This window comes from Scyliorhinus torazame, chromosome 13 (genome assembly GCF_047496885.1).
Source record: "Scyliorhinus torazame isolate Kashiwa2021f chromosome 13, sScyTor2.1, whole genome shotgun sequence".
NCBI lineage: Eukaryota > Metazoa > Chordata > Chondrichthyes > Carcharhiniformes > Scyliorhinidae > Scyliorhinus > Scyliorhinus torazame.
The window spans coordinates 211,652,047-211,679,804 of NC_092719.1; the positions used below are offsets into that span (position 1 = coordinate 211,652,047).

The 27,758-nt window shown below is 46.0% G+C and overlaps 1 protein-coding gene and 1 pseudogene across 2 annotated transcripts in view; both read left to right on the plus strand.

Annotated features, from left to right (window-relative positions):
• Positions 1–1,638: 1,638 nt before the first annotated feature.
• LOC140388595 (coatomer subunit gamma-1) overlaps positions 1,639–27,758 on the plus strand; it is a 95,670-nt gene continuing 69,550 nt past the window's right edge. Inside the window, exons 1-3 of one of the 2 annotated variants that reach the window (XM_072473026.1) lie at positions 1,639–1,739; positions 16,423–16,475; positions 19,593–19,673. In XM_072473026.1, the coding sequence (XP_072329127.1) occupies positions 1,712–1,739; positions 16,423–16,475; positions 19,593–19,673 (162 nt within the window). In that variant the 5' untranslated portion in view covers positions 1,639–1,711. Of the gene's footprint in view, positions 1,740–5,745; positions 5,923–16,422; positions 16,476–19,592; positions 19,674–27,758 lie in introns of those variants that run through there. The other variant, XM_072473025.1, reaches the window with a different exon arrangement.
• LOC140387782 (serine--tRNA ligase, mitochondrial pseudogene) lies at positions 6,401–7,398 on the plus strand (annotated as a pseudogene).

Sequence of the window (27,758 nt, forward strand, 5' to 3'; positions counted from 1 at the left end):
TGCTGTCTTCTTCTTTTCCATTCCCTCTATCTTTCTGTGAGGTATTCGACGAACGGTTGCCACCGACTGGTGAACCCTTGAGCCGATCCCCTTAGGACGTACTTAATCCGTTCCAGCTTTATAAACCCTGCCATGTCATTTATCCAGGTCTCCACACCCGGGGGCTTGGCTTCCTTCCACATTAACAATATTCTGCACCGGGCTACTAGGGACTCAAAGGCCAAAACATCAGCCTCTTTCGCCTCCTGCACTCCCGGCTCTTCTGCAACCCCGAATATAGCCAACCCCCAGCTTGGTTCGACCTGGACCCCCACCACCTTCGAAAGCACCTTTGTCACCCCCACCCAAAACCCCTGTAGTGCCGGACATGACCAGAACATGTGGGTGTGATTCGCTGGGCTTCTCGAGCATCTCGCACACCTATCCTCTACTCCAAAAAATGTACTGAGCCGTGCTCCAGTCATATGCGCCCTGTGTAACACCTTAAATTGTATCAGGCTCAGCCTGGCACACGAGGACGATGAGTTTACCCTACTTAGGGCATCAGCCCACAGCCCCTCCTCAATCTCCTCCCCCAGCTCCTCTTCCCATTTCCCTTTCAGCTCATTTACCATAATCTCCCCCTCGTCCCTCATTTCCCTATATATGTCTGATACCTTACCGTCCCCCACCCATGTCTTTGAGATCACTCTGTCCTGCACCTCCTGCGTCGGGAGCTGCGGGAATTCCCTCACCTGTTGCCTCGCAAAAGCCCTCAGTTGCATATATCAGAATGCATTCCCTTGGGGCAACCCATATTTTTCGGTCAGCGCTCCCAGACTTGCAAACGTCCCATCTACGAACAGATCTCTCAATTGTGTTACCCCTGCTCTTTGCCATTTAAACACCCATTTCTTAAAGGGTACTCTCACGTGACAGCAGCACAGTGGTTAGCACTTGGGTGACTGTCTGTGGGCTTGGGTAGGGTGCTGTTTCCAAGGGCCGGTGCAGACTCGATGGGCCAAATGGCCTCCTTCTGCACTGTAAATTCTATGATTCTATACTTCTGTCTCACAGCTCCAGAGCCCCGGTGACTATCTGTGTGGAGTTTTCACTTTTTCCCCGTGTCTGCGTGAGTTTCCTCCGGGTGATCCGGTTTCCTCCCACAGTCCAACGATGTCCAGGTTAGGTGGATTGGCCATGCTAAATTGCCCCTTTGTGTCCAAAAGGTGAGGTGGGATTACTGAGTTACGGGGATAGGGTGGAGGCGTGGCTTAAGCTTAAGAAGGGTGCTCTTTCCAAGGGCCGGTGCAGACTTGATGGGCCGAATGACCTCCTTCTGCACTGGTAGGATTCTATGACCTGCCCCCATGGTTGAGTATCCCACCAATCGTTCACAATGGAGAGGCAAGACTTAGGGCAGGGTACTCGGAGGGCGTGTGGGCAGCTGTGAACCTGGAGCCTGTGAAGAGTTCAGAAGGAGGGGAGATTGGAGCTGAAAATGATTGCCTCACTGGACCATTCACCGACTTTCCCTTTACCTTGATCTCATTGGCTCTGCTTTACCTTGGCAAATCCTTCACCTGCACTGCTCAGCGCCTGACTGCTGAGCTGACACTATCAGCCAGGGGCCAAGGTACATTCATTTCCGGACACGAATCAAGCACAGGTACTAAGAGCACGATCGCTGCGGTGGAGGCATGTTCCTGAAGCTCAGTCGCCGAGAAAGATAATGTTTTTCTATGATGTTCACGAAGACGGTAGGTAACTAACAGTTGGTAAGATTAAGAGCCCTGTAAAGCACTCAGATGCAGGCTTAGCCCAGGAGGCAGTTTGTTGGCTGTCAACTTATACAAGCCAAATATTCTAAAGGGAGAAATTTGCTCCTCCTCAATCTGTGTAGAAACAAAAAAAGTTTTACCTCGGTTGGAAATGAAACTATAAATAATGTTTGCTCATAGAGACTATGTGCCTTAACAGGTTACCCAAGGGATTACCGAGAATAAATTAAATGGTTTCACTCTGTGTAAATATGATTCATTTCTCTATTTTACCGGTTTACAATCATGTTTTTCTTGAATGAGAGGTAGACACAAGTTGAAAAACTTATGGTTATGGTTCCTCGGTTAGTTGCCTTGCTGCATAAGAAAATAAGAATTAGGAGCAGTAGATCATTCAGCCCAATGAGCCTGCTCCAGCATCCGGTACGATCATGACTGATCTGATTGTGGCCTTAAACTCCACACCTTCTTGTTTGCAACAGTGCAGCACTCCCTCTGGGCAGCACTGGGGCATCAGCCTGGACTTTTGTGGTCCAGGAATCTGGGATCTTGTGATTCAGAGGCCCAGGTTGCTACCAGATGAAATTCTGAACTCTTTTGACACCGTGAGTGCTTAAGGTCAGGAACGCGCCGTCTGTGAGTGTGGTGGAAGCAGATTCGATCGTGTCTTTCAAAGGGGAATTGGATCATTATTACAATCATGAGAAATGGGCGGCACGGAGCACTGCGGTTAGCACAGTTGCTTCGCCGTGCCAGGGACCCGGGTTCGATTCTCGGTTTGGGTCACTTCTTCCTTAAACAACACCACCAGGCCTCTCTTTATACTCTTTTGAAGAGAAACAATAATCAATAAATTAAACAAAAAAGACAGGGGTGACCACGCTGGATGAGCACTGTAATTAAAACAAAAAGTCAAGGGAAACTTAATAAATTAAGCCAAATGTCATTCCCAGGGCAGCACGGTAGCACGGTGGTTAGCACTGTCACTTCACAGCTCCAAGGTCCCAGGTTTGATTCCTGGCTTGCGTCACTGTCTGTGCGGAGTCTGCACGCTCTCCCCGTGTCTGCGTGGGCTTCCTCCGGGTGCTCCGGTTTCCTCCCACGGTCCAAGGATGTGTAGGTTAGGTGGATTGGACATGCTAAAATTGTCCCTTCGTGTTCAAAAAATATTAGGTGGGGTTATTGGGATAGCATGGAGGTGTGGGCTTGGGTAGGGTGCCCTTTCCAAGGGCTGGTGCAGACTCGATGGGCCGAATGGACTCCTTCTGCATTGTAAATGCTATGATTCTATTCTATGATTCCAAATAAACGCAGAAGAATGCCATTCAGCCCATTGAGACTGTCCCACCAGCAGTAAGATCACGATGGCCTTAATGCCACTTTCCTGCCTGTCCCTCATAACCCTTGACTCCTTGTGGGGACCGGGGTGCTTTATCGACCCCTTTAATCACCTTTTGCTTTAATGCTTTATATATTTTGTATATTTTGGAATGAGCTTTTGTTTAATGCAGTTTTCCTCTCAGGGGCTGTCTTTTTATTTTGCCCTTTAATTTGTCAATTAAGTTTTATTGATTTAAGGCAAAAAGGATAACCCTTAACTCCTTTGTCAATCAAAAATCTGTCTAACTCAGCCTTGAATATATTTAATGACCCGGCCTCCACTGTTCTCTGGGAGAGAATTCAACCCTCTAAGAGGAGAAATTCCTCCTAATCTCGATATTCAATGATTGACACCTATTTTCTAAACTTTATCCCTTAGTTCTACACTTCCCCAATGAGAGGACACATTCTCTCAGCAGCTAGCCTGTCAAGCCCCCTCAGAATCGTATATTTTTTGTATGTTTGGGGGAAGACAGTGGGGCGATAACGTTACCAGACTAATAACCCACTCTAATGCTCTGCGGACACAGGTTCAAATCCCATGGGTGGAATTAAAATCAATTACTAAAATCTGGAGTTAAAAAAGAGCTCGTTCTCAGTAATGTTGCCCATGAAGCTATTTTGATTGTTGTAAATGACCTCCAGGGAAGGAAATCTGCCATCTTTAGCTGATCTTGACTACATGTGATTCTAGACCCACAGCAATGTGGTTGATTCTTTGCTGGCCTTTGAAATGGCAGAGCAAGCCACTGCATTCAAGGGGCAATTAGGAATGGACAACATATGCCAGCGACACCCATGTTCTATGAAAGAGTAATGAAAAAGCATGTTTAAATGAGATCACCTCCTCCTTCTAAACGCCTACGAGTACAGGCCCAACCTGTTCAACCTAGCCTCATCAGACAAACCGAACATCCCAGGAATCTGCCCAGTGAATCTTCCTTGTGCTGCTTACAATGTGAGTACATCTTACCTTAAATAAGGGATTTGAACCAGGGTTCCCAGAGCATTTCCCTGGGAGGGCTGGATTACTCGTCCAGTGACCATAAGACCATAAGACATAGAAGCAGAATTAGGCCACTCGGCCCATCGAGTGTTCCGCCATTCAATCATGGCTGATATTTTCTCATCCCATTCTCATGCCTTCTCCATAACCCCTGATCTCCTTATTAATCAAGAACCTATCTATCTGTCTTAAAGCCACTCAGTGATTTGGCCTCCACAGCCTTCTGCGGCAAAGAGTTCCACAGATTCACCACCCTCTGGCTGAAGAAATTCCTCCTCATCTCTGTTTTAAAGGATCGTCCCTTCAGTCTGAGATTGTGTCCTCTGCTTCTAGTTTTTCCTACAAGTGGAAACATCCTCTCCACCTCCACTCTATCCAGGGCTCGCAGTATAACATCCTGTAAGTTTCAGTAAGATCCCCCCTCATCCTTCTAAACTCCAACCAGTACAGAGCCAGAGTCCTCAACCGTTCCTCATATGACAAGTTCTTCATTCCAGGACAATACCACTTTGCCACCGCCTCCCTGAAATTGCTCCTTAGTATCCAAAGATGTGTGGGTTAGGTGGGGTTATGGGTTTAAGGGTACAGGGCAGGGGAGTGGATCAGGGTGGTGTGCTCTTTCGGAGGGTCGGAGCACACCCGATGGCCTGAATGGCCTCCCTCTGCGCTGCAGGGGTTTCGATGATTCTGGTCGCATTGGGCCCGACAGCCTGTTTCATTGCTGGCATGTAACACCAGCGTGGTGGCACAATCACCACACCAACCCCGAACCCTTTGGGTCAGGGCTGTGTCGGGGGGAGGGGGCTGTGCGTAGGGATGGGGGTACGTGGGGCTGGGGGGGGGGGCAGGGCTGCGATGGGGGCAGGGCTGCGTGGGGGGCAGGGCTGTGTGGGGGTGGGGCTGTGTGGGGGTGGGGCTGTGGGGGGGTTTGTGCGTAGGGGTGGGGGTGCGTGGGGCTGCGATGGGGGCAGGGCTGCGTGGGGGTGGGGCTGTGTGGGGGTGGGGCAGTGGAGGGAGAGGGTGGGGAGCTGTGCAGGGTGGAGGGGCTGTGCGGGGGGGAAGGAGCTGTCTGGGGGATGGGCTGTGTGGGGAGGGGCTGTGCGGGGGTGGGGCTGCGTGGGGGAGGGGCTTTGTGGGGAAGTGGCCTGTGTGTGGGGTGCTCTGTGGGGGGAGGGGCTGCATGGGGGAGGGGCTCTGTGGGTGGAGGGGCTGTGCGGGGGGTGGGGCTGCGTGGGGGAGGGGCTTTGTGGGGAAGTGGCCTGTGTGCGGGGTGCTCTGTGGGGGGAGGGGCTTGTAGGGAGGGGCTGTGGGGGAGGAGCTGTGTGAGGGAGGGGCCGTATGGGGGCAGGGCTGTGGGCGGGGGCCAGCCACCTGCCTGCAATGATGCGCTCGAGCGCCGCGGCCGGAGTCCCTCACGCGTGCGCAGTGGACGCAACCGCCCGGCTGGCAGCAGGAGAGGCCGGCCTGCGCATGCTCGGACTCGGCGGCGCCCGGCCTGGGTGCCGCGCATGCTTGCACGAACCCGCCCCGCCCCCCGGCCGCGGGCATGCGCATCGAGGGCTCGCCGGGTCAGTGACGTGTCGATCTGACTGGTTGGCAGGAAGTGAAGGGACCGACACCGGAAGTGGGATCTGGAGGGTTGAGAGAGGCAGGGGGAGTGTACAGGCAGACAGACAGACACACAACTGTGGCTCCGAGCGTCTTCGGGGGTCAACTGGCAAAACGCAGAGGGCGAGAGAATGCTGAAAAAGTTCGACAAAAAGGACGAGGAGTCCGGTAAGTCCCAGTCGCAGGAGATGGGCCTCCATTGGTTACTATGGCAGCAGCAGCAGCCTGTGGACCAGGTCAGGCCGGTGGGCAGGTTGCTGATGTGGGAGGTGGTCAGTGGCAAAGCCTCACTCAGACCCAGCTAGAACTCGAGGCCATAGCCTCAGACTATAGGGACGATCCTTTGAAACTGAGATGAGGAGCAATTTCTTCAGCCAGAGGGTGGTTCATAAGATATAGGAGCAGAATTGGGCTATTCGGTCCATCAAGTCTGCTCCGCCATTCTATCATGGCTGATCTGTTCCTCATGTGCTACCTTCAATGTTACAGACCAAGAGCTGGATTGCAAAATAAGCCAGAGGATCGTCTCCCTAGAACCTAGACCTAGGAGCAAGAGTAGGCAATTTAGCCTCCCGAGCCTAACCACCCTCAATGGCTTGAGACAATTTGCACTTCTTTAACTTGTGATTATCCCTCTCTCCAGTCGCACTGTCTGGACCTGTAAAGACTTAATTACATGCAAAGACTTGCATTCAAAGTATCATCTTGCATCATTGGCTTTGTCTATATATGCTGTGTTTGTGTAACCTATCTCTTCACTCACCTGATGAAGGAGCTACGCTCTGAAGGTGTTGAGAGGCTGGCTTCGGTGTCCGGCTCCTGTCCTCCAGGCCCTGGGAGCAGGGCCGGCGGTGCACTGGCCCAATTGGAGGTCCCCGCCGGCTGTGCCTTCTCCCAGGGCCACTGCAGCAGAAGCAGCCTGTACCAGCATGTGAGGGACGGGTACTCGGACAGACCCCAGCTGGACATGGAGCTGGTCTGCAGCCACACCCGGGCTGCGCTGGACAATGTGCAGAATCGGAAGGGGGAGCTGACCAGGGAGGATGTGGCTGACATCGTGTCCACGTGGAAACAGTTGATGAAAGCGAAGGAGGAAATAGAGAAGCTGGAGAACGAGAAAAGGCAAATCAGTGATTCAATCAAAGCCCTCCTGCACCCTGACTTCTCGAGGCTGCGAGACCGAGGAAAGGAAATTTGCCTGGAATTAAATGCCCTCTATCAATAAGAGAGCCAGTTGGATGAACACTTCTATCTGAAAGCTTTGAAGCTACCCAACTGGACTCATCCAAGTGTGCCTGTAGGTGATGAAAGCCAGGCTCGTGTTATTGAAACAATTGGTGCTAACCAGTGTTTGATTTTAAACCCAAGGGCCATTTGCAAATTGGTGAAGACTTGGACATAATTCGACAACGGCGACTCTCACACGTCTCTGGCCACCGATCGTACTATCTGCGGGGGGCAGGCAGCGAGCTACAGTTCACCCTGGTGCAGTTCACGATGAGCAAACTCCTCAGAAAGGGATTCATTCTGATAACTGTGCCAGACATGCTGAAAGGGGCTGTGTTTGAGGGCTGCGGGATGAGACCCAATGCCAAATCCTCCCAGGTTTACCAGATTGACCCCACTCGCTTGGCACAAAGTTGAGCCTAAACCAGGAGAGTTTGGGAAGGCGGGTGAGAGCCCTCCTGAGCTTCTCACCCTCACGGCTTCCCAAGAATGACCAGCACACTGCAAAGCACCCAGCGCGGGGGCCAGAACATTTCACAGGTAGCAGATTACGCAGTGTTCACTTAAATATGGCCACCCGATTACAGAACGCAATTGTACCTTGGCGGTGCTCTCTGGAGTGGCTGGGGTATTGTGGGCCAGGCTGGCATTCCATCCACAGCCACCACAAGAGGATACCCCCCCCCCCCCCCCCCCCCCCCCGACCACATCCTTGAAACCACCTGTGACAGAATTCCTGGGATGGCACTGGCCAGGAATATCCAGGAAGGAGCAGTCAGACCTGCTCCATTGGGGAGGAGAGTAAGTTGGAGAAGATTCTGCAGGAGACGGGGTTCCTGTGCAGTTGTCCGTCTTGGCTGGCCTGGGGTAGCCGAGCGAGCTCTCTGCGTCGACCGTTCTGAGTTCGAAATCCACAATTCAATGGTCGAGGCGCATGACTGAATACCCTTTAAGACTGCGGGCGCAGTGGGTTAGCACTGCTGACTCACGGCGCCGAGGTCCCAGGTTCGATCCCGGCTCTGGGTCACTGTCCGTGAGGAGTTTGCACATTCTCCCCGTGTTTGCGTGGGTTTCGCCCCCACAACCCAAAGATGTGCAGGCTAGGTGGATTGGCCACGCTAAATTGCCTCTTAATTGGAAAAAATGAATTGGGAACTCTAAATTTATTTTTTTTAAACTCTAGGTTCCTCTAAAACCCAATCCTGGGCATGTCATATCATCGTCGATTGTCTTGCCCTCAAATGCTTCACCTGAACCAACAGGTGCCGTGCGCCCAAGCTCCCCCCCCCAAGAGGATCACTACCGCTGCATAGCAAGATAGCTTGGCATTAATCTGACTACCGGGGGTGTGCTGGGTACCCTTGTCCCCATTTCCTCTGAAGGCTGTGGCTTCAAGCTCGGCAGACTTCCTCACCGTACAGCTGCTGTTGGGAACTCGCAGGTAGTTTAACTTGACGGGCAATAGTTCACGAGCGGACGGTGGAATTGTAATTTTGCCACGGGCTATCCTGTTTCTCGGTGAAGGTTACTGCTTCCGACATTAAATACAGGAATGTGAGCATGAATCATTATAGCTGAATTATTTCCAAAAAGAAAATAAAAAAGGATTATATAAAAAAAAAAAGTTCTGCTGCAATTGTATAAGGTGTTAGTGAGGCGACACCTGGAGTATTGTGTTCAGTTTTGGTCTCCTTACTTGAGAAAGGAAGTACTGGCACTGGAGGGTGTGCAGAGGAGATTCACTAGGTTAATCCCAGAGCTGAAGGGGTTGGATTACGAGGAGAGGTTGAGTAGACTGGGACTGTACTCGTTGGAATTTAGAAGGATGAGGGGGGATCTTATAGAAACATATAAGATTATGAAGGGATTAGATAGGATAGATGTGGGCAGGTTGTTTCCACTGGCGGGTGAAAGCAGAACTAGGGGGCTTGGCCTCAAAATAAGGGGAAGTAGATTTAGGACTGAGTTTAGGAGGAACTTCTTCACCCAAAGGGTTGTGAATCTATGGAATTCCTTGCCCAGTGAAGCAGTAGAGGCTCCTTCATTAAATGTTTTTAAGATAAAGATAGATCCTTTTTTGAAGAATAAAGGGATTAAGGGTTATGGTGTTCGGGCCGGAAAGTGGAGCTGAGTCCACAAAAGATCAGCCATGATCTCATTGAATGGTGGAGCAGGCTCGAGGGGCCAGATGGCCTACTCCTGCTCCTGGTTCTTATGTTCTTATGAAAGCTTGTGATTCCAAATAAACCTTTTGGACTTTAACCTGGTGTTGTAAGACTTCTTACTGTACCCTCAATGTGATCATGGCCTCAACTCCATTGTCCTGCCTGTTCTCCATAACCCTGCAACCCATTACCAATTAAAAATCTGTCTAATTCCTCAAATTTACTCACTGTCCCTGCATCCACCGTACTCTGGGTAGTGAATTCCACAGATTCACAATTCTTATTGTGCTTATAATGTGGTAAATTTACTCTTTCTAGAAGCAACATACATTCATGGGCAGGGACCCATTCTCCACAAAGAAAAGGAATATGTTCATGCTTTGCACCTTTTTTTGAATTACCTGAGAGCCAACAGTTCCCCATTGAGCGATGCCTTGACCAATCAGACTTGTCGACCAATCAGTGCTTGTAATATCTTGTAATATATATTGTTGTGATCATTTGAAATTTGGCATTCTTGTGTTTGTCCTAATGAAGGCAAGATAAAAAGCATCAACAAGTCCCTCTTTTCAGCAGTGTTTTATGTATTTCCTTCCTCCTGTCCAGTTTCTGTCTAATATTACCTGCTACATTTTTCTTGCTATCCTAGTAACACGAGGTTAAGGCCCTAGTGAGCTCTTTGATGTTCAGTGTTTAGCTTGCACAATTGGATTCATTTTAAGGGAAAGATGGAGTAGCGGTGAATGAACTGACTGGGCACGACTAACCTTTGAGCAAAACACGATTGGGCCAAAAAGCTTAATTGACTGGATGAAGGAAGTTACCGGGAAAGGTAGCCTACAAGTTTGGCCAAATCCTTTAATGACTTCTGCTGCTAGTAATGAGTAAAAGGCTATGCTTTCTTTTGTGGTTCAACAGTCCATCAATATTTGCTATATATTCTTGCGCACGATGAAAAGGATGTAATTTTTAAGAGCTTCCAAAACAAGCACATCCCTATACTGGCAAAATGCAGCATGTTTAACAGTGGAGATGATTATGAAAATAAATCTTTCCGACCAATAATTAGAAATATGAATTCACCCTTTATTCACATCTTTCTGATTTGTTGAATGTTTGACGCCAAGGCAGCCATGCTCCTGTGAACAAGCAGTCATCAGGCATTCAGTATGTGACAAGGCATTAGGCTAATGTCTGTACAGAGTGATCTGCCAACCACTACTTCAGTGCCAGAATGAATGCCGCAGGCAAGTTAACCAAGAAGTAATCGTGGATTCTGATTGGATTGAGGATTTACCTAACCAATAAAAGCTGACGTTACGCTTAAAAAAAACCCTAACATTTCTGTAATGTGTTTCGCAGCCTTGGTTTCAACCCAGTGCGCCTCACAGCTAATGAGGTATTTTTAAAATGGTTTGAACTGATGTAATGTAGGGGAATGTGGCAGTCCATTTGCGCGTAGCAAACCCCCCAAAAACAGCAATGTGGTAATATTGGTAATTTGTTGTTTTAGTGGCATTGGCTGGGGGGACAAGTATTGACCTGCTCTTCTTGAACTGTTGGAACTTTTAAACCCACTTGAGAGAGCAGGATAACCTTCTGTTTAATGCTGCATCTGAAAGACAGTGCCTCCCTCAGTGTACACTAACTGATAAACATTTGTGCTGAAATCTCTGGAGTGCAATTTGACTCTAGAACCTTCTAACTGAAAGGTGAGGGTGCTACCAACTGAACCACTGCTAGCACTATTGATAAGGAGGTCCTTGAGCAGTACTGAATTAACTGAAGCTAAGTATAGCAAATACATTTAGCCTCAATGTCCCCACGCTAAGATAACCGGTAGTTATGGTGTGGTGGAGGCACAACATTGTTTGGGACCCCTCTAACCCTTCGTTTTCTCCAGATTTTCTGATTGCTCAATTCCCATCTTTGGCCTTCACTTCTACAATTCGTTGTGAAGATCCTTGAGATTTTTCTCATTTTTACACTGTGAATGCACCACCGGTCTTGAGAGTAGTGGTTCAAAGGTTGGTCTACACATCAGATGTGAGAAGACCAAGACAGTGATGACTGGACAGCATCAAGGCCCTCCCATCAGGCAACAAAGCATTGAGAACATCAACCACTTCCCCTCCTTTGGAAGCAACATCCACAGGGATGTGATGTAGAGATTGACATCCACCAAACGGTAAAGCAGCATCGGTCTTCCAGCGGCTCCACAGGGTCAAGGCATCCAACACCATCATCGCAACCATGAAGTAGTGACGATATGTCTATAGTAGTACCAAGCACAGTCTATACCAGCGAGATGGAAGAGAACAGCAAAGGTCTTTCATCAGCATGGTGTACGTAAGATTCTGGACATCATGTGGAGAGACAACATCACCACCAAGGAAGTGTTGCAGTGGACTGGTTAGAGGTGCTGGTGTAAATCGTAATGGAGAGGTGACTGATGCTGGCAGGAACACTTCCTTCGCCTCCCAGATGTATGCTTGCCAGAGTGGCAGTAGAATGGACCCCGCCAGTTGATAAAAGACCAAACCGGCCAAAGAAGACTTTGCAAAGTATATTTAAGGAGCACCTCAAAGAGAAGCACACCACCTTGGTTGGAACAAAAGAGATTGCTGCTGGCCCAGCGGCAAGAGTCTTGCTGCCCATTGTCTCACGTGGGACTAGAGGATCTAAGTCTAAGAATGCAGACTTGTTCAGATGAAATTATAGTTAAATCAAAAACTGCAAATTTACACTGAATCGCTTGTTGCACTCTGAATGTCGGTGTCTTAGGAGACCTGACAATATAATCGGGTCAAACTGACATTATAATCAGATTATTTGTGCAAGTTTGGCTTGATGCCTGAAGACATGGTTCCTTTTGGTGATCGACAATGTCAGACAAAATTCTATGTTTTGGTTTCAGGCATGACCTACAGAAATAACGCAACAGATCAGTCAACAACAATGCCTTGCGTTAGTGTAGCACCTTTAACATAATAAAACATCCTCAGGTATTTCACATGAGCATTATCAAACAAAATTTGACGCAGAGAATCACCTGCTTACTTTCTCTTCCTGCTTGGCTATTGTTAGCTTCGGTGTCCCCCAGGATCTATCCTTGGCTGCCTCCCGTTTTTCCTACTATATGCTGCCCTTCAGCAACATTGTCTGAAACAGTCATTTTCCACATGTACGCTGGCGACACCTAGCTCTATCTTTACTATCTTCTCCACACTGCATTGCCACGCTGCTTTTCTGACATCCAGTACTGGATGGGTAGAATTTTCTCCAATTAAATATTGGGACATCTGAAGTCAGTGTCCTAGGTCCCTACCAGAAACTTGGTTCCATATCCGCTGATTCCATCCTTCTCCCTGCCACCTGCCTGATGTGGAACCAACTATTGGTAACCTTGGTATCGAATTTGATCGGTGTCCTGGAAATCCTTAATTCCTGAATACTCCAGAGCGATCCTGGAGTATTTGTGGAGCAAATACTTGGAGTTAGCATTTTGCTCTGAACCCTTCAGTGAAATTGAAATGAAAAATTGAAAATCGCTTATTGTCACAAGTAGGCTTCAAATGAATTACTGTGAAAAGCCCCTAGTCGCCACATTCCGGCGCCTGTACGGGGAGGCTGTTACAGGACTGAAGGATGTAATAATTAAGACAGTGGAGGAGTCAAAGGTGTTGTGAAGGTGTTATAAATAAATGCAAGTCCTTGCCTCGTCTTTGAATTCAAAGGAACAGACTGCATGTGAAAATGGCATTAGCCTGCTTTACAGTTGTAATTTTGGCTCAAAATCCCTCTCCATTGTTAATGCAACATTAACAGTGTTATTAAGATTAAGGAAATACAGATAGAGGGTATTGATTGATTAAGTATCTTGAGCACTATTAACAAAGTATACGGAGGGAAGTATCTTGAGTGTTATTAAAAGAGTACCATTATTGAGGTTTCTTTATCGGGGACCTGGTGAAGAGGGTGCTGCATGCAGCAGTACTACGCAAGCATAGATTAAGGTGGTTCACAGATTCCCGGGCCAAATGTCCCTTCTAAGGTGAAGGGGAATCTGTGTTCCACGTTTATATAGATTGCCCAAGGTTGCAGCCCCTTTTTAGTTATTTGAAGGGGTGGTACTCAACGTTGGGTTGCACTTCAGCCTCACGCTCCTCATCTTCAGTCATCTGGGGCAAGAGGGAGGAAGACCACTTTCCACGTTTATATAGATTGCCTGAGGTTGCAGCCCCTTTTAGTTATTTGAAGGGGTACTCCTCGACTTTTGGTTGCACTTCAGTCCCACGCTCCTCGTCTTCAGTCATCTGGTGCAAAACACAGGGCAAGAGGGAGGAAGACCTCCTTATAAGCCTGCTCCTGGACCTGGCCATGGTGACCATCAACTGTGGGTGGTTGAGGGGTCGTCCGATTCGACTCTGTTCCTCTAGTACGGCGTTCAAAAGGCATCTTAATAAACACATGGATAGGATGGGTATAGAGGGATACGGCACAAGGAAGTGCTGAGGGTTTTGGCAAAGGTTGGTACCATGACCGGTGCAGGCTTGGAGGACCGCAGGGCCTGTTCCTGTGCTGTATTGTTCTTTGTTCTATGTTCTATTGTGGCTATATTTGGAGCCTGGTGGACTTTGATTGGAAACATGCAGTGTCTACCAGCATTCTTCAGGCTTTCCGCGACCATTGGGCGCCACAGGGGTTGGGATGCATCATAGACATAGAATTTATAAAGGAGGTCATTTGACCCGTCGAGTCTGCGCCGGCCCTTGGAAAGAGCACTCCCACTTAAGCCCACACCTCCGCCCCATGCCTGTAACCCCGCAACCCCACCCAATCCCTTTGGCCACTAAAGGCAATTTAGCCTGGCCAGTGCACCTAACCTACACGTCTTTGGACTGTGGGAGGAAACCGGAGCTCCCGGAGGAAACCCACGCAGCCACGAGGAGAACGTGCAGACTCCGCACAGACAGTGACCCAAGCCGGGAATTGAAACTGGGACCTTGGAGCTGTGAAGCGACAGTGCTAACCATTGTGCTACCGTGCTGCCCTGGGAATGACATTTTGGTTTAATTTATTAAGTTTCCTTTGACTTTTTGATTTAGTTACAGTGCTCAACCAGCGAGGTCACCCCTATCTTTTTTGTTTAATTTATTGATTATTGTTTCTCTTCAAAAGAGTATAAAGAGCGTGGTGATGGTTAAGAAAGAAGTTAGGTTGATTGGCCATGATAAATTGCCCTTAGTGTTCAAAATTGCCCTTGGTGTTGGGTGGGGTTACTGGGTTATGGGGATAGGGTGGCGGTGTTGACCTTGGGTAGGGTGCTCTTTCCAAGAGCCGGTGCAAACTCGATGGGCCGAATGGCCTCCTTCTGCACTGTAAATTCTATGATAATCTATGATAAGTTGCAAGGGCAGCACGGTAGCGCAGTGGGTTAGCCCTGCAGCCTCACGGCGCCGAGGTCCCAGGTTCGATCCCGGCTCTGGGTCACTGTCCGTGTGGAGTTTGCACATTCTCCCTGTGTCTGCGTGGGTTTCGCCCCCACAACCCAAAAAGATGTGCATGCTAGGTGGATTGGTCACGCTAAATTGCCCCTTAATTGGAAAAAATGAATTGGGTACTCTAAATTTATTTTTTTTAAAAGGAAGAAGTTACATGTTGCATTCTGTAAATAAACTTGGTATTAAAGAAAATGATTGTCTATTTCACCATCTGGCTTTTGAATGACTTTAGATGCATTGGAATGCAATCTACACTCGGATATCTAAAGGGCAGAAATAGAAACAGGAATTGTCAAAGACGAGTGACAATTTGGACCATCAAGCTCATACATGTTGAATATTCAGCTTTGCATCTCAGCCTTGAAATGCTTTGGATTTATTGTCATGTGTACTGAGGTACAGTGAAAAGTATTTTGCGTACAGCCCCGACAGATCGTTTCATGCATGAAAATGTAGAACATACGAGTGTTTCATTCTATTATCTTAACTGGGTGGCTATCACTCAGTAAGGATATTTTTAAGATTATTTTTTAATGTGAGTTTACATCGTTTGTATATTACAGACCAGAGTTGGCTTGAAATAATATCTTGGCTTCACCTTGTCCATGTCACGTAATAATTTTAATCCCTTTCCTCCTATCTGGGCTGGATGTTGTCTTTATGAACCACCTAGTATGGACATTCAGAGCGACGTACAAAGTTTAAATGTGTATTACTGTTAGTTTGCATAAACCTCAAGTTGCTGATAACACTACATCTCAGTGTCTGATTTGTGAGGCAGCAGACTTTCCAATCGGCTGCAAGGCCGATGAGTCACAACTTTCTCCAACTGGGGCTTACACAGCAAACTCTCTTCTTGCTGACTCCACTCCCTCCCTTGTCGCTTGAAACCTGGCTGTCCTCTTTGACCTCAAACTGAGTTTTAGACTCCACTTGCCATTCATTATCAAAACCTTTCATTAACCCCTCTGCAAAACTGGCTACCTCAGCTGCCCCCCCCCCCCCCCCCCCCCCCCCCACACCTGCTCACCATAAACTGGTGCAAAATGCTGCCTTGTCCCATACTAAGGCCTGCTCCCACATCATTCCTACCCTCAATCTCTCCGTGCCGTCAAGAGAGCACTTGTCTTTAAATCCCTCAATAGCCATGCCCTGCTCTATCACTGCAGTCTATTTTGTATAGGTCCCTTTCTTAACCATCTCATGATCCACTTATCTACACTGTGGTGCAGGGATTTTCTACTCCAGAGGAATACTCAGTATAATAATCTTTATTGTCACAAGTAGTACCTGAACACTGCAATGGAGTTTGTGAAAAGCCCCTAGTCGCCATATTCCGCCGCCTGTTCGGGTACACGGAGGGAGAATTCAGAATGTCCAATCCACCTAACAGCACGTCTTTCGTGACTTGTGGGAGGAAACCGGAGCTCCAGGAGCAAACCCATGCAGACATAGGGAGAGCTTGCAGATTCCGCACAGACAGTGTCCCAAGCCAGCAATCAAACCTGGGAATCAAATCTAACCACTGTGCTACCTAGATTGAGACCTGCTAGATTATTGGACACTTGAGTAATGAAGGAATATGGGGATAGACAGGAAGTTCAGGTAAAAATTCATCCATGATCTTAGTGAAAGGTGAAGCAGACTCGAGAAGCCCACTCCTGCTCCAATATGGGATGTTTTGTGTATTAAGGCATTATATAAATGTTGGCTGCTCTTGTTTCCACTGTTTGGATGATTTTTATAAAGCTACTGCCTCTTGTTTTGCCTAGGTGGGGGTTCAAACCCATTCCAGCACCTGGAGAAGAGTTCTGTTCTGCAGGAGGTGAGCAGTAATTTCTGTACCGTGCTATTGTCGCAGTTTCCGTACCGTCAGCTGTTGGGATGTCACATTGTCCCCAACAATCCCTGACCTTCGGGGAGGTCAGCAAGGGTTCCTATTGTGGATTACTATACAGCACAAGCCCTTGATGGGTGGGATGTGTGTCTGTCTGGGGGCATGGTGACCATTAATGGAGATCCATATTGCAGCTTTGAAAGCTGTGATCCGACGCTCTCCTCACTACAGTTGTGAGGATTGTGATGGGAGTGACCCTTTAAGAAATGTTTTTGTCTTATCACATGGCTTCAGTGATGTCATTGATAGGGTGGAGCTTGACTGTGGCTCTGTGAGTTTTACTTTTGCTTTGGGTTTGGACTGGTTTGAACTGCACAGGTTGAAAGAAGTGTCTCTCTATCTTCATTTTAAAAGCTGTTTCCAGACTGCTTTATAACTTAAAAGAGATAATTGCTTTCTGGAAGGAACTCAAACCTGCTGTTTGGAAAGGGGAACAGAGTTAACACGTCTTATACCAGTAAGAATGTTCTGGACCACACCTTTGAAAAGGGGTTTCTGGTTTTACTTGGATTTTGTTATTGAATTGGAACAGTTAAGGGGGAATTCATTAAGGGTTATACATAGATTACTGTAGCTGTGTGGGGTCTTTATGTTTGTAGTTGATACAAATTCTTTTTTTAAAAAAAAAATATGTTTTATTGAAATTTTTTTCCCAAACAACAATTTTCCCCTCTTACAAAGCAAACGCAACAATACAAATTCTTATTGTGTGTGTTTATATAAATGTTAACTAAGTTCTTAGAATAAAGCTTGTTTTTTTGATTAAAAGTGCCTAAGTACTCTGTTGAATATCACCTGAGAGGCAGACCCTTGTGCTCATCCTAGCCAAATTCAATAAACAGTTATAGTTCAGGTGAACTCCATAATATACTTTGGAGTTTTCTAAACCCTGGCCCTAACAGGATCTTGGGTTTATAGCCTCCCAGTGAGCTCGCTTGACATTACAGTGGAAAGTAAAATAAACAGAGTTAGTGGCACAAAACAGATCATGGATCTACAGAGACCACCAATTATGGCAAGTGCCCAGTCTGGCTTGATTATAGAGGGCTGGGGTGAGGTGCCCGCACTGCCTGTCAAGGACCAAATGGCACAAGTCAGGAGTGTGATAGAATACCCTACACCTGCCTGGATGAGTGCAGCTCCAACAACATGCAAAGCTCAACACCATCCTGGAGAAAGCAGCCCGTTTGATTGGCACCCCATACATCAACTTAAACATTCGCACTCTCCCTCCACCACCGATGCACAATGGCAGCAGTGTGTACCATCTACGAGGTGCACTGAAGAATCTGACTAAGGCTCCTTTGACATGCACCTTTTAAACCCATGACCTCATCCACCAAATGCAAGGGCAGCAGATGCATGGGAACACCACCACCTACAAGTTCCCCTCCAAGTCTCTCACTAACCTGACGTGGAACTAATATTGGTGTTCCTTCACTGTCGCTGTTTCACAATCCTGGAACTCACATTCGCGCAGCACTGCGCGTATACCTTCACCACATTGGGCTCCAGTGCTTCAAGTAGGTAGTTCACCACCGTTTAAGGGCAGTTGGGGATGGGCAGTAGAACACTGGCCTTATCGACAATGCCCCCACATCCCAACAACTACTTTATTAGAAAAAAGCACAGAAATCAATCTAAGCTGTTATTTATGTTCCACAGGAGCCTCCTCGTACCCGACTTCATCCAGAAACATATCCTTCTATTCCTTTCTTATCAGTTTATAAAAACACAAGATGCAGGAGTAGATCACACATTCATCGAACCTGTGCTGCCATTCTATACCATCATGCTGATCTTGGGCTTCAACTCCATTTCCTTGCCTGTTCCCCATATCCCTTGCTTCCCAGAGAGACCCAAAATCTGTCTATCTCCAACCTTAAATGTATTCTCTGATGGAACATCCACAATCCTTAGATGATTGGTTAGTATGGAGACACAGTGGTTAGCAGTGCCGCCTCAGCTCCATGGACCCGGGTTTGATTCCGACCTTGGGTGACTGCCTGTATGGAGTTTGCATGTTCTCCCCGTGTCTGTGTGGGTTTCCTCCGGGTGCTCCACCCACAGTCCAAAGATGTGCAGGTTAGGTGGATTGGCCATGCTAAATTGCCCCCTAATGTCTAAAGGTTAGGTGGGGTTACGAGGTAAGGCAGTGCAAGAGCCTGGGTAGGGTAGTCTTTCAGAGGGTCGGTGGAGACTCGATGGACTGAATGGCCATCTGCACTGTAAGGTGTCTGTTCTATGATTCCAAAGATTCGCAATCCTCTGAATGGAGAAATGTCTCCTCATCTCAGTCCTATATGGTCGACTCCTTATCCTGAGATCACACCCCTGTGTTTTAGATTCTAACTTGTTGTTGAATGCATCTGTTTTATTTGTTTTAGCTACCCCTTGTGGTAGCAAGTTCTGCATTTTCTAAGGAAAGAGATTTCTGCTTCTTGGGTTTGTTAGTGATTACCTAATACTTATGGCCCTCGCTTTGAACTCCTGCACAAGTGGAAACATCTCCACGTCTCACCAATCAATTCCCCTCATAATATTAAACATTCCTGTTACGGTACCCATAACCATCACTTTTTGCGAGAGAATGGAAAGTAAGTTAAATTGAAGTGTGTGTACCCGTGTGCCCGTGTGCCTGTGTGTGTGGTTTTAATTGAATAGCTCCAGAGGGAAGCCAGCAGCATGTTAATGTGAAGTGCTGCATTCTTCCATTTACTCACTGAAATGATTTTCCCTGTTGCTTTTGTCTAGCCTCACCCAACTGATTCAGATCTTTTATGAGACCGCAGACAATGCTTGTTATAATTACAGCATCTGGGTGTTGCATTCAAAAAAAAAAAGAGGCAATTTAAGTATGCCATGAATGGAATTGAATTGCTGCCGAGAACTGCATTAGATTTTATGGTCAGGTAATTAATAATGTTGAGATTTGATGGGCCGAATGGACAGTCTCGTTCCTGCCTCCTGTTCTGCTTTTCCTATAGAATTACTAAGATTGTTAATGACGCAACAGAAACACTTCTTTTTTCTGTTTTATCACAGGCTCGAGTGTTTAACGAAACTCCTATCAATCCTCGGAAATGTGCTCACATTCTGACCAAGATCCTGTATCTGATAAACCAGGTTGGGCTGCCCTCTGTTACTTTGAGAAATAACCTTTGTATTTTGAACATAAGACCATAAGACATAGGAGCGGAAGTAAGGCCATTCGGCCCATCGAGTCCACTCCACCATTCAATCATGGCTGATTTCAACTCCATTTACCCGCCCTCTCTCCATAGCCCTTAATTCCTCGAGAAATCAAGAATTTATCAATTTCTGTCTTAAAGACACTCAACGTCCCGGCCTCCACCGCCCTCTGCGGCAATGAATTCCACAGATCCACCACTCTCTGGCTGAAGAAATTTCTCCTCATCTCTGTTCTAAAGTGACTCCCTTTTATTCTAAGGCTGTGCCCCCGGGTCCTAGTCTCCCCTGCTAATGGAAACAACTTCCCTACATCCACACTATCTAAGCCATTCATTATCTTGTAAGTTTCTATTAGATCTCCCCTCAACCTCCTAAACTCCAATGAATATAATCCCAGGATCCTCAGACGTTCATCGTATGTTAGGCCTACCATTCCTGGGATCATCCGTGTGAATCTCCGCTGGACCCGCTCCAGTGCCAGTATGTCCTTCCTGAGGTGTGGGGCCCAAAATTGCTCACAGTATTCTAAATGGGGCCTAACTAATGCTTTACAAAGCTTCCGAAGTACATCCCTGCTTTTATATTCCAAGCCTCTTGAGATGAATGACAACATTGCATTTGCTTTCTTAATTACGGACTCAACCTGCAAGTTTACCTTTAGAGAATCCTGGACTAGGACTCCCAAATCCCTTTGCACTTCATTATGAATTTTGTCACCGTTTAGAAAATAGTCCATGCCTCTATTCTTTTTTCCAAAGTGCAAGACCTCGCACTTGTCCACGTTGAATTTCATCAGCCATTTCTTGGACCACTCTCCTAAACTGTCTAAATCTTTCTGCAGCCTCCCCACCTCCTCCATACTACCTGCCCCTCCACCTATCTTTGTATCATCGGCAAACTTAGCCAGAATGCCCCCAGTCCCGTCATCTAGATCGTTAATATATAAAGAGAACAGCTGTGGCCCCAACACTGAACCCTGCGGGACACCACTCGTCACCGGTTGCCATTCCGAAAAAGAACCTTTTATCCCAACTCTCTGCCTTCTGCCTTACAGTCAATCGTCAATCCATGTTAGTACCTTGCCTCGAATACCATGGGCCCTTATTTTACTCAGCAGTCTCCCGTGAGGCACCTTATCAAAGGCCTTTTGGAAGTCAAGATAGATAACATCCATTGGCTCTCCTTGGTCTAACCTATTTGTTATCTCTTCAAAGAACTCTAACAGGTTTGTCAGGCACGACCTCCCCTTACTAAATCCATGCTGACTTGTCCTAATCTGACCCTGCACTTCCAAGAATTTAGAAATCTCATCCTTAACAATGGATTCTAGAATCTTGCCAACAACCGAGGTTAGGCTAATTGGCCTATAATTTTCCATATTTTTTCTTGTTCCCTTCTTGAACAGGGGGGTTACAACAGTGATTTTCCAATCCTCTGGGACTTTCCCTGACTCCAGTGACTTTTGAAAGATCATAACTAAAGCCTCCACTATTTCATCAGCTATCTCCTTTAGAACTCTAGGATGTAGTCCTAGATGCACAATAAGTTCGTAGTCGTTTGTGGCACAGAAGGAGGCCATTAAATCCTTTGAACTGCATTCTCAAATCTTTGAGAAATTCGTAACTGGTGTGTTCAACTTGAAATTTTCATTCAGGATGAATGTTGGGAAGCTTTGCTGCGAAGAGTTCATAAATATGAGGGAGCGTATTGGAGCCAAATCCCTCCTATTACTGGGGGCCAAATCCCTCGCATTTCTGAAGAAGGTAGCTGGGAGAAACTCCTAACATGCTTTAAAAGCTAGTCGACAGAAAATGCAGGTCCCTGGTTATTGATTTCAATCAGAACTTTAAACTGTTCAATGTAATCTGGCCTTGATAGTGCTAGAAACTTGCTTTTACACAGCAATGTGCTGCCAACAGATCTGTTGCTATGTCATGTGAGATGTGGGGGTTGGGGGTGGGGGTAGGGTGATTGGTTTTCATGGTGGTCCTGGGTGGGTTGTGACTGGGGAACAGTGATCTACCAAAATGGTCCCAGTATTAAAAATACCTGTGTGGGTTTGCCAGTGTTTATAGTTACGTCGAATGTGCAGCACAACTGGGTCAACTGGTCCATGCCAGTCTTTATGCTTCACATGAACCTCCTCTCACTCTACTGCATCTCACCCTATTATAATAATCTTTATTGTCACAAGTAGGTTTACATTTACACTGCAATGAAGTTACTATGAAAAGCCCCTAGTCGCCACATTCCGGCGCCTGTTCGGATACATAAAGGGATAATTCAGAATGTCCAAATTACCTAACAGCACATCTTTCGGGACTGTGGGTGAAACCGGATCACCCGGAGGAAACCCACGCAGACACAGGGAGAATGTACAGACTCCACACAGACAGTGACCCAAGCCGGGAATCGAACCTGGGACCCTGGAGCTTGTTTTTGAAAACTCACCACTATTCTTAGAAGTCCCCCTATACCAAAAAGGGCCGACATTCTAAATGGTTATCAGGGATTCTCACTCCCTGACTCCGATGCAAGCTTCAGTGGGTGCTGTTCAGGTCAAACTATGTTTTCAAGTTATCCCCCGGTACAACCCATATCTTCACCGAAGATTTCATCTACTTACCACTTAGTAGCATCGATCCTGGGTCCCGCATTGCTAAGTAAGTAAAGTAGACTTTGGAATAACCACTATTTCAGGTTAAATTAAGTTATTTTATTATTATATTTTTTCTTTTAAAAGCTGCAATTACTGTCTTTACAGAAAGGTAACAAGATCTTGCTTCTGGATCCTTCTGGTTGGTTGAAGGGACCTTCAGGCCCAACTTGACAATCAATCTTCTTTAAAGTCTGGTCTTCTTTAGATGTATTCGCTGGTTAGCTCAGTTGCTGTGTCCTATCTTTCCCATGTACCAAGCTATGAGAGCTGACTCTGCTGGCTGTCTCTGAGCTGACTCTGCCTACTCTTCAAATTCTAGTCTTCCTTAGATGTATTAGCTATTTTAGCTCGGCTGCTTTGCCCTGTCTCTTTCCCATGGCCGAGCTGACTGTAATCTGACTCTGAGCTGCTTCTCTTATTCCTTCTCTGAGTTCTGGTTCTGCCTGCTATCCCCTTTCTTTGGGTTTATATTCTCTTTTTAACAGTTAAGTTTTTATGACGTTATTGTAAAGTAACTTTTATTTTCTTTGATTGTAAAAAGTATCTTTGATCTAAACTTTCTAATCCAACTAAGTATTTATTTTGACATGACTTCATCTCATTGATCTGATTACATTGTTTCCTTTGTGATGTTCAAAATGCTTTGACTTCAAGAGGTGTTACTTTTAATTCCTGTCATTTCTATAGTTTTATTTTCCAATTGTGTCCTCAGCTCATAATTTTGACTTTGATTTTGGCTTTGAATTATGTTTCTCGTAGACTGATAGTCTCCAGTTTTCTTTAATTTACCTGGTATTCGCAAATTTTCACACCTAGAATTATCACCAAATTCAACTGAACCTCATCCATTCTTTTCCAGATCCTTACTTTCAATGAAGGCATGAGCCATTGTTTTTGGCTTCATTCAAAATCCTGTTTCTCTTGTTGGCTAAGTCTGCTTGACCAAGGATATCTGCATTTTACAATCCTTCCCTGGCAGCTGCTGTTAACCCTTTGTGGGATCTTGCCCTGTATTCTCTCATGTTTCTCTCAGACCAGATATTGCCAGACCTCCATGTTTCAAATGACACATCTTTCCATATTTTCAATAACAAGCTGTGAAGCAACAGTGCTACCCACTGTCCTACCGTGCTACCGCGTATTACAATAACCTTCTTCCTTCTCTCTCTCCTGGGTTTATCTAGCTTAAATACATCTATGCTGTTCATTTCAGTGATTCCTGGGCACATAAGCTAGGTTTGTATTCCTTGACATATAAAAGGTGAAGGTGTGATTTGATTGAGGTTATTAGGATTTTGAATGAAGTTGATAGGTTAATGAAACAAAACTCTCTGATGGGTTATCTAGGACAAGGGGACATAATCTTACCAAATCAGATTCAGATCATTCAGGGGCAAAGTTAAGAAATACTTCTTAACTCCAAAGGTGGTCGACATATGGAACACTGTCCCACAAAAAAGCAGTCGATGCTAGCCCAATTAATAATGTTAAATCTGAGATTGATTGATTTGACAAGCATATAAAGCCAAAGCAGGTGGGTGGAATTGAGATACAGATCAGCAAATATCTCATTGAATAGTGGAATAGGTTCGAGGGACTGAATAGACTTTCAGTTCCGATGATTTAAACTTTACTCCAGTAATGTTTCACTATTCTTGCAGACAAGATGTTCAAAAGTGACAAAAATCACTAAGTAACCATTGATTAACAACAAACACAGGGCTGACCGCACAGCAGAATATTACAGTTTAGTAGATAATTGAAAACTCCAGTAGTTCCATTATTTCCATAATTGGACATTTTAGTGTTCCTTGGGCTGCAGATTAATCGATGAACTTAGATGTGTCCCATCTTATGATGAAAGTCGTACTTCATGCACAATTTTAAGTGGTGTAAATATTCGCTGATCGAGTTATTGGCAGAGTAACTACAGATAGAATGTTGTGAGCTTGAACCCTACTCTAGGAACTTCACACAATATAGTCTTGATGCTTCAGCACAGTAATGAGGGAGAGCTGCATGGTCAGGTTTGTCCTTAGTTTGAATAAGGTGCTAAATCAAGACACTCCATTTGCCTGCTCGGTTGGATGTAAAGGACACTATTTGATGTAGAGCAAGGCATTTCAGTGCCTGGTCAACATTTATTCCTTAACCAACACCACCACAGAAGTTATTTGAAATTAGTCTCATTTGCTGTTGAAATTATGCCACAGGGATGTAATTATTTTTACCCCCTTCACTGTCTGACCATTGCAGCATCTCAGTTACTTAAATGACAGGGCTTGTGTTTCCACCACCAAATCCCATGTTTTGAAGGCTCTATGGAGGATGTCTGAAATGTGTGTTTCCTCAAGTTGATCTTCTGCTGTGTTGTCCAACAGTTGCAGTTTAACTTGAAGCCATGTACCAGGTGTACCTTTTCTATGCCATTTATGGCTGGTTTAGCTCAGTGGACTAGACAGCTAGTTTGCGATGCAGAACTAGGCCAGCAGCATGAGTTCAATTCCCGTACCAGCTGAGAATCCTGAATTCTCCCTCCGTGTAACCAAACGGGCGTCGGAATGTGGCGACTAGAGACTTTTCACAGTAACTTCATTGCAGTGTTAATGTAAGCCTACTTGTGAAATGATAATGAAAATCGCTTATTGTCACAAGTAGGCTTCAAATGAAGTTACTGTGAAAAGCCCCTAGTCGCCACACTCCGGCGCCTGTTCAGGGAGGCTGGTACGGGAATTGAACCATGCTGCTGGCCTGCTTTGGTCTGCTTTAAAAGCCAGCTATTTAGCCCTGTGCTAAACCAGCCCTTATTATTGTGACAGTAATAAGGATTATTTATTTATTTATTTCTTATCTTGGAAAATCATGTTTACCTAGCCTGTTAGAGGTTTTTAAGGAATTAACAAAAGAGGGGTAGATAAAGGAGAACCACTAGATGTAGGGTACTTGGATTTCCATGAGGTATTTGATAAGCTTCCACATCAATGACAAGAGCTCATGGTGCACGAGGCAACATATTAGCATGGATAGAAGACTGGTTAGCTAAGAGGAGGCTGAGAGTAGGGAAAAATAGGTCTTTTCAGGTTGGCAAGCTGTGACAAGTGGAGTGCTGCAGGGATCAGTGCTGGGACCTCCATTATTTACAATCTATATCAATTTGGATGAAGGGAGCAAATTTAATGGTAGCTAAATTTACCGATAACCCCAAGATGGCTAGAGAAGCAAGTTATCAAGAGGACGCAGAGATAACATAAGAACTAGGAACAGGAGTAGGCCATCTGGCCCCTCGAGCCTGCTCTGCCATTCAATGAAATCATGGCTGATCTTTGTGGATTCAGCTCCACTCTCCGGCCCGTACACCATATCCCTGAATCCCTTTATTCTTTAGAAAGGTATCTATCTTTTTCTTAAAAACGTTTAAAGAAGGAGCCTCAACTGCTTCACTGGGCAAGGAATTCCAGAGATTCACAACCCTTTGGGTGAAGAAGTTCCTCCTAAACTCGGTCCTAAATCTACTTCCCCTTATTTTGAGGCTATGCCCCCTAGTTCTGCTTTCCCCGACCAGTGGAAACAACCTGCCCGCATCTATCCTATCTATTCCCTTCATAATATTATATGTTTCAATAAGATCCCCCCGCATCCTTCTAAACTCCAATGAGTACAGTCCCAATCTACTCAACTTCTCGTCATAATCTAATCCCCTCAACTCTGGGATCAACCTAGTGAATCTCCTCTGCACTCCCTCCAGTGCCAATATGTCCTTTCTCAGGTAAGGAGACCAAAACTGAACACAATACTCCAGATGCGGCCTCACCAGCACCTTATACAATTGCAGCATAACCTCCCTAGTCTTGAACTCCATCCCTCTAGCAATGAAAGACAAAAATCGATTAGCCTTCTTAATCACCTGTTGCACCTGCACACCAACTTTTTGCGACTCGTGCACCAGCACACCCAGGTCCCTCTGCACAGCAGCATGTTTTAACATCTTACCGTTTAAATAATAATCCATTCTGCTGTTATTCCTCCCAAAATGGATAGCCTCACACTTGGCAACATTGAATTCCATCTGCCAGACCCTAGCCCATTCACCTAACCTATCCAAATCGTTCTGCAGACTTCCGGTATCCTCTGCACTTTTTACTTTACCACTCACCTTAGTGTCGTCTGCAAACTTTGCCACATTGCACTTGGTCCCCAACTCCAAATCATCTATGTAAATTGTGAACAACTGCGGGCCCAACACTGATCCTTGAGGGACCCCACTAGTTACAGGTTGCCAACCAGAGAAACACTCATTTATCCCCACTCTCTGCTTTCTGTTAGTTAACCAATCTTCTACCCATGCTACCACTTTACCCTCAATGCCATGCATCTTTAGTTTATGCAGCAACCTTTTGTGTGGCACCTTGTCAAAAGCTTTCTGGAAATCCAGATATACCACATCCATTGGCTCCCCATTATCTACTGCACTGGTAACGTCCTCAAAAAATTCTACTAAATTAGTCAGACACGACCTACCCTTTATGAATCCATGCTGCGTCTGCCCAATGGGACAATTTCCCTCCAGGTGCCCTGCTATTTCCTCCTTAATGATAGATTCCAGCATTTTCCCTACAACTGAAGTTAAGCTTACCGGCCTATAATTACCCGCTTTCTGCCGACCTCCTTTTTTAAACAGTGGTGTCACGTTTGCTACTTTCCAATCCTCTGGGACCACCCCAGAGTCTAGTGAATTTTGATAAATTATCACTAGTGCGTTTACAATTTCCCTAGCCATCTCTTTTAACACTCTGGGATGCAACCCATCAGGGCCAGGAGACTTTAGCCCCATTAGCTTGCCCAATACTGCCTCCTTAGTGATTACAATCATCTCAAGGTCCTCGCTTATATCTTTATTTCCATCAGTCACTGGCATGTTATTTGTGTCTTCCACTGTGAAGACTAACCCAAAAAACCTGTTCAGCTCCTCAGCCATTTCCCCGACTCCTATTATTAAATCTCCCTTCTCATCTTCCAAAGGACCAATATTTACCTTAGCCACTCTTTTTTGTCTTATATATTTGTAGAAGCTTTTACTATCTGCTTTCATGTTCTGAGCAAGTTTACTTTCATAGTCTACCTTACTCTTCTTTATAGCTTTTTTAGTAGCTTTCTGTTGTCCCCTAAAGACTTCCCAGTCCTCTAGTCTCCCACTAATTTTTGCCACTTTGTATGTTTTTTCCTTCAATTTGATACTCTCCCTCACCTCCTTAGATATCCACGGTCGATTTTTCCCCTTTCTACCGTCTTTCTTTTTTGTCGGTATGAACCTTTCCTGAACACTGTGAAAGATCGCTCGGAAGGTTCTCCACTGTTCCTCA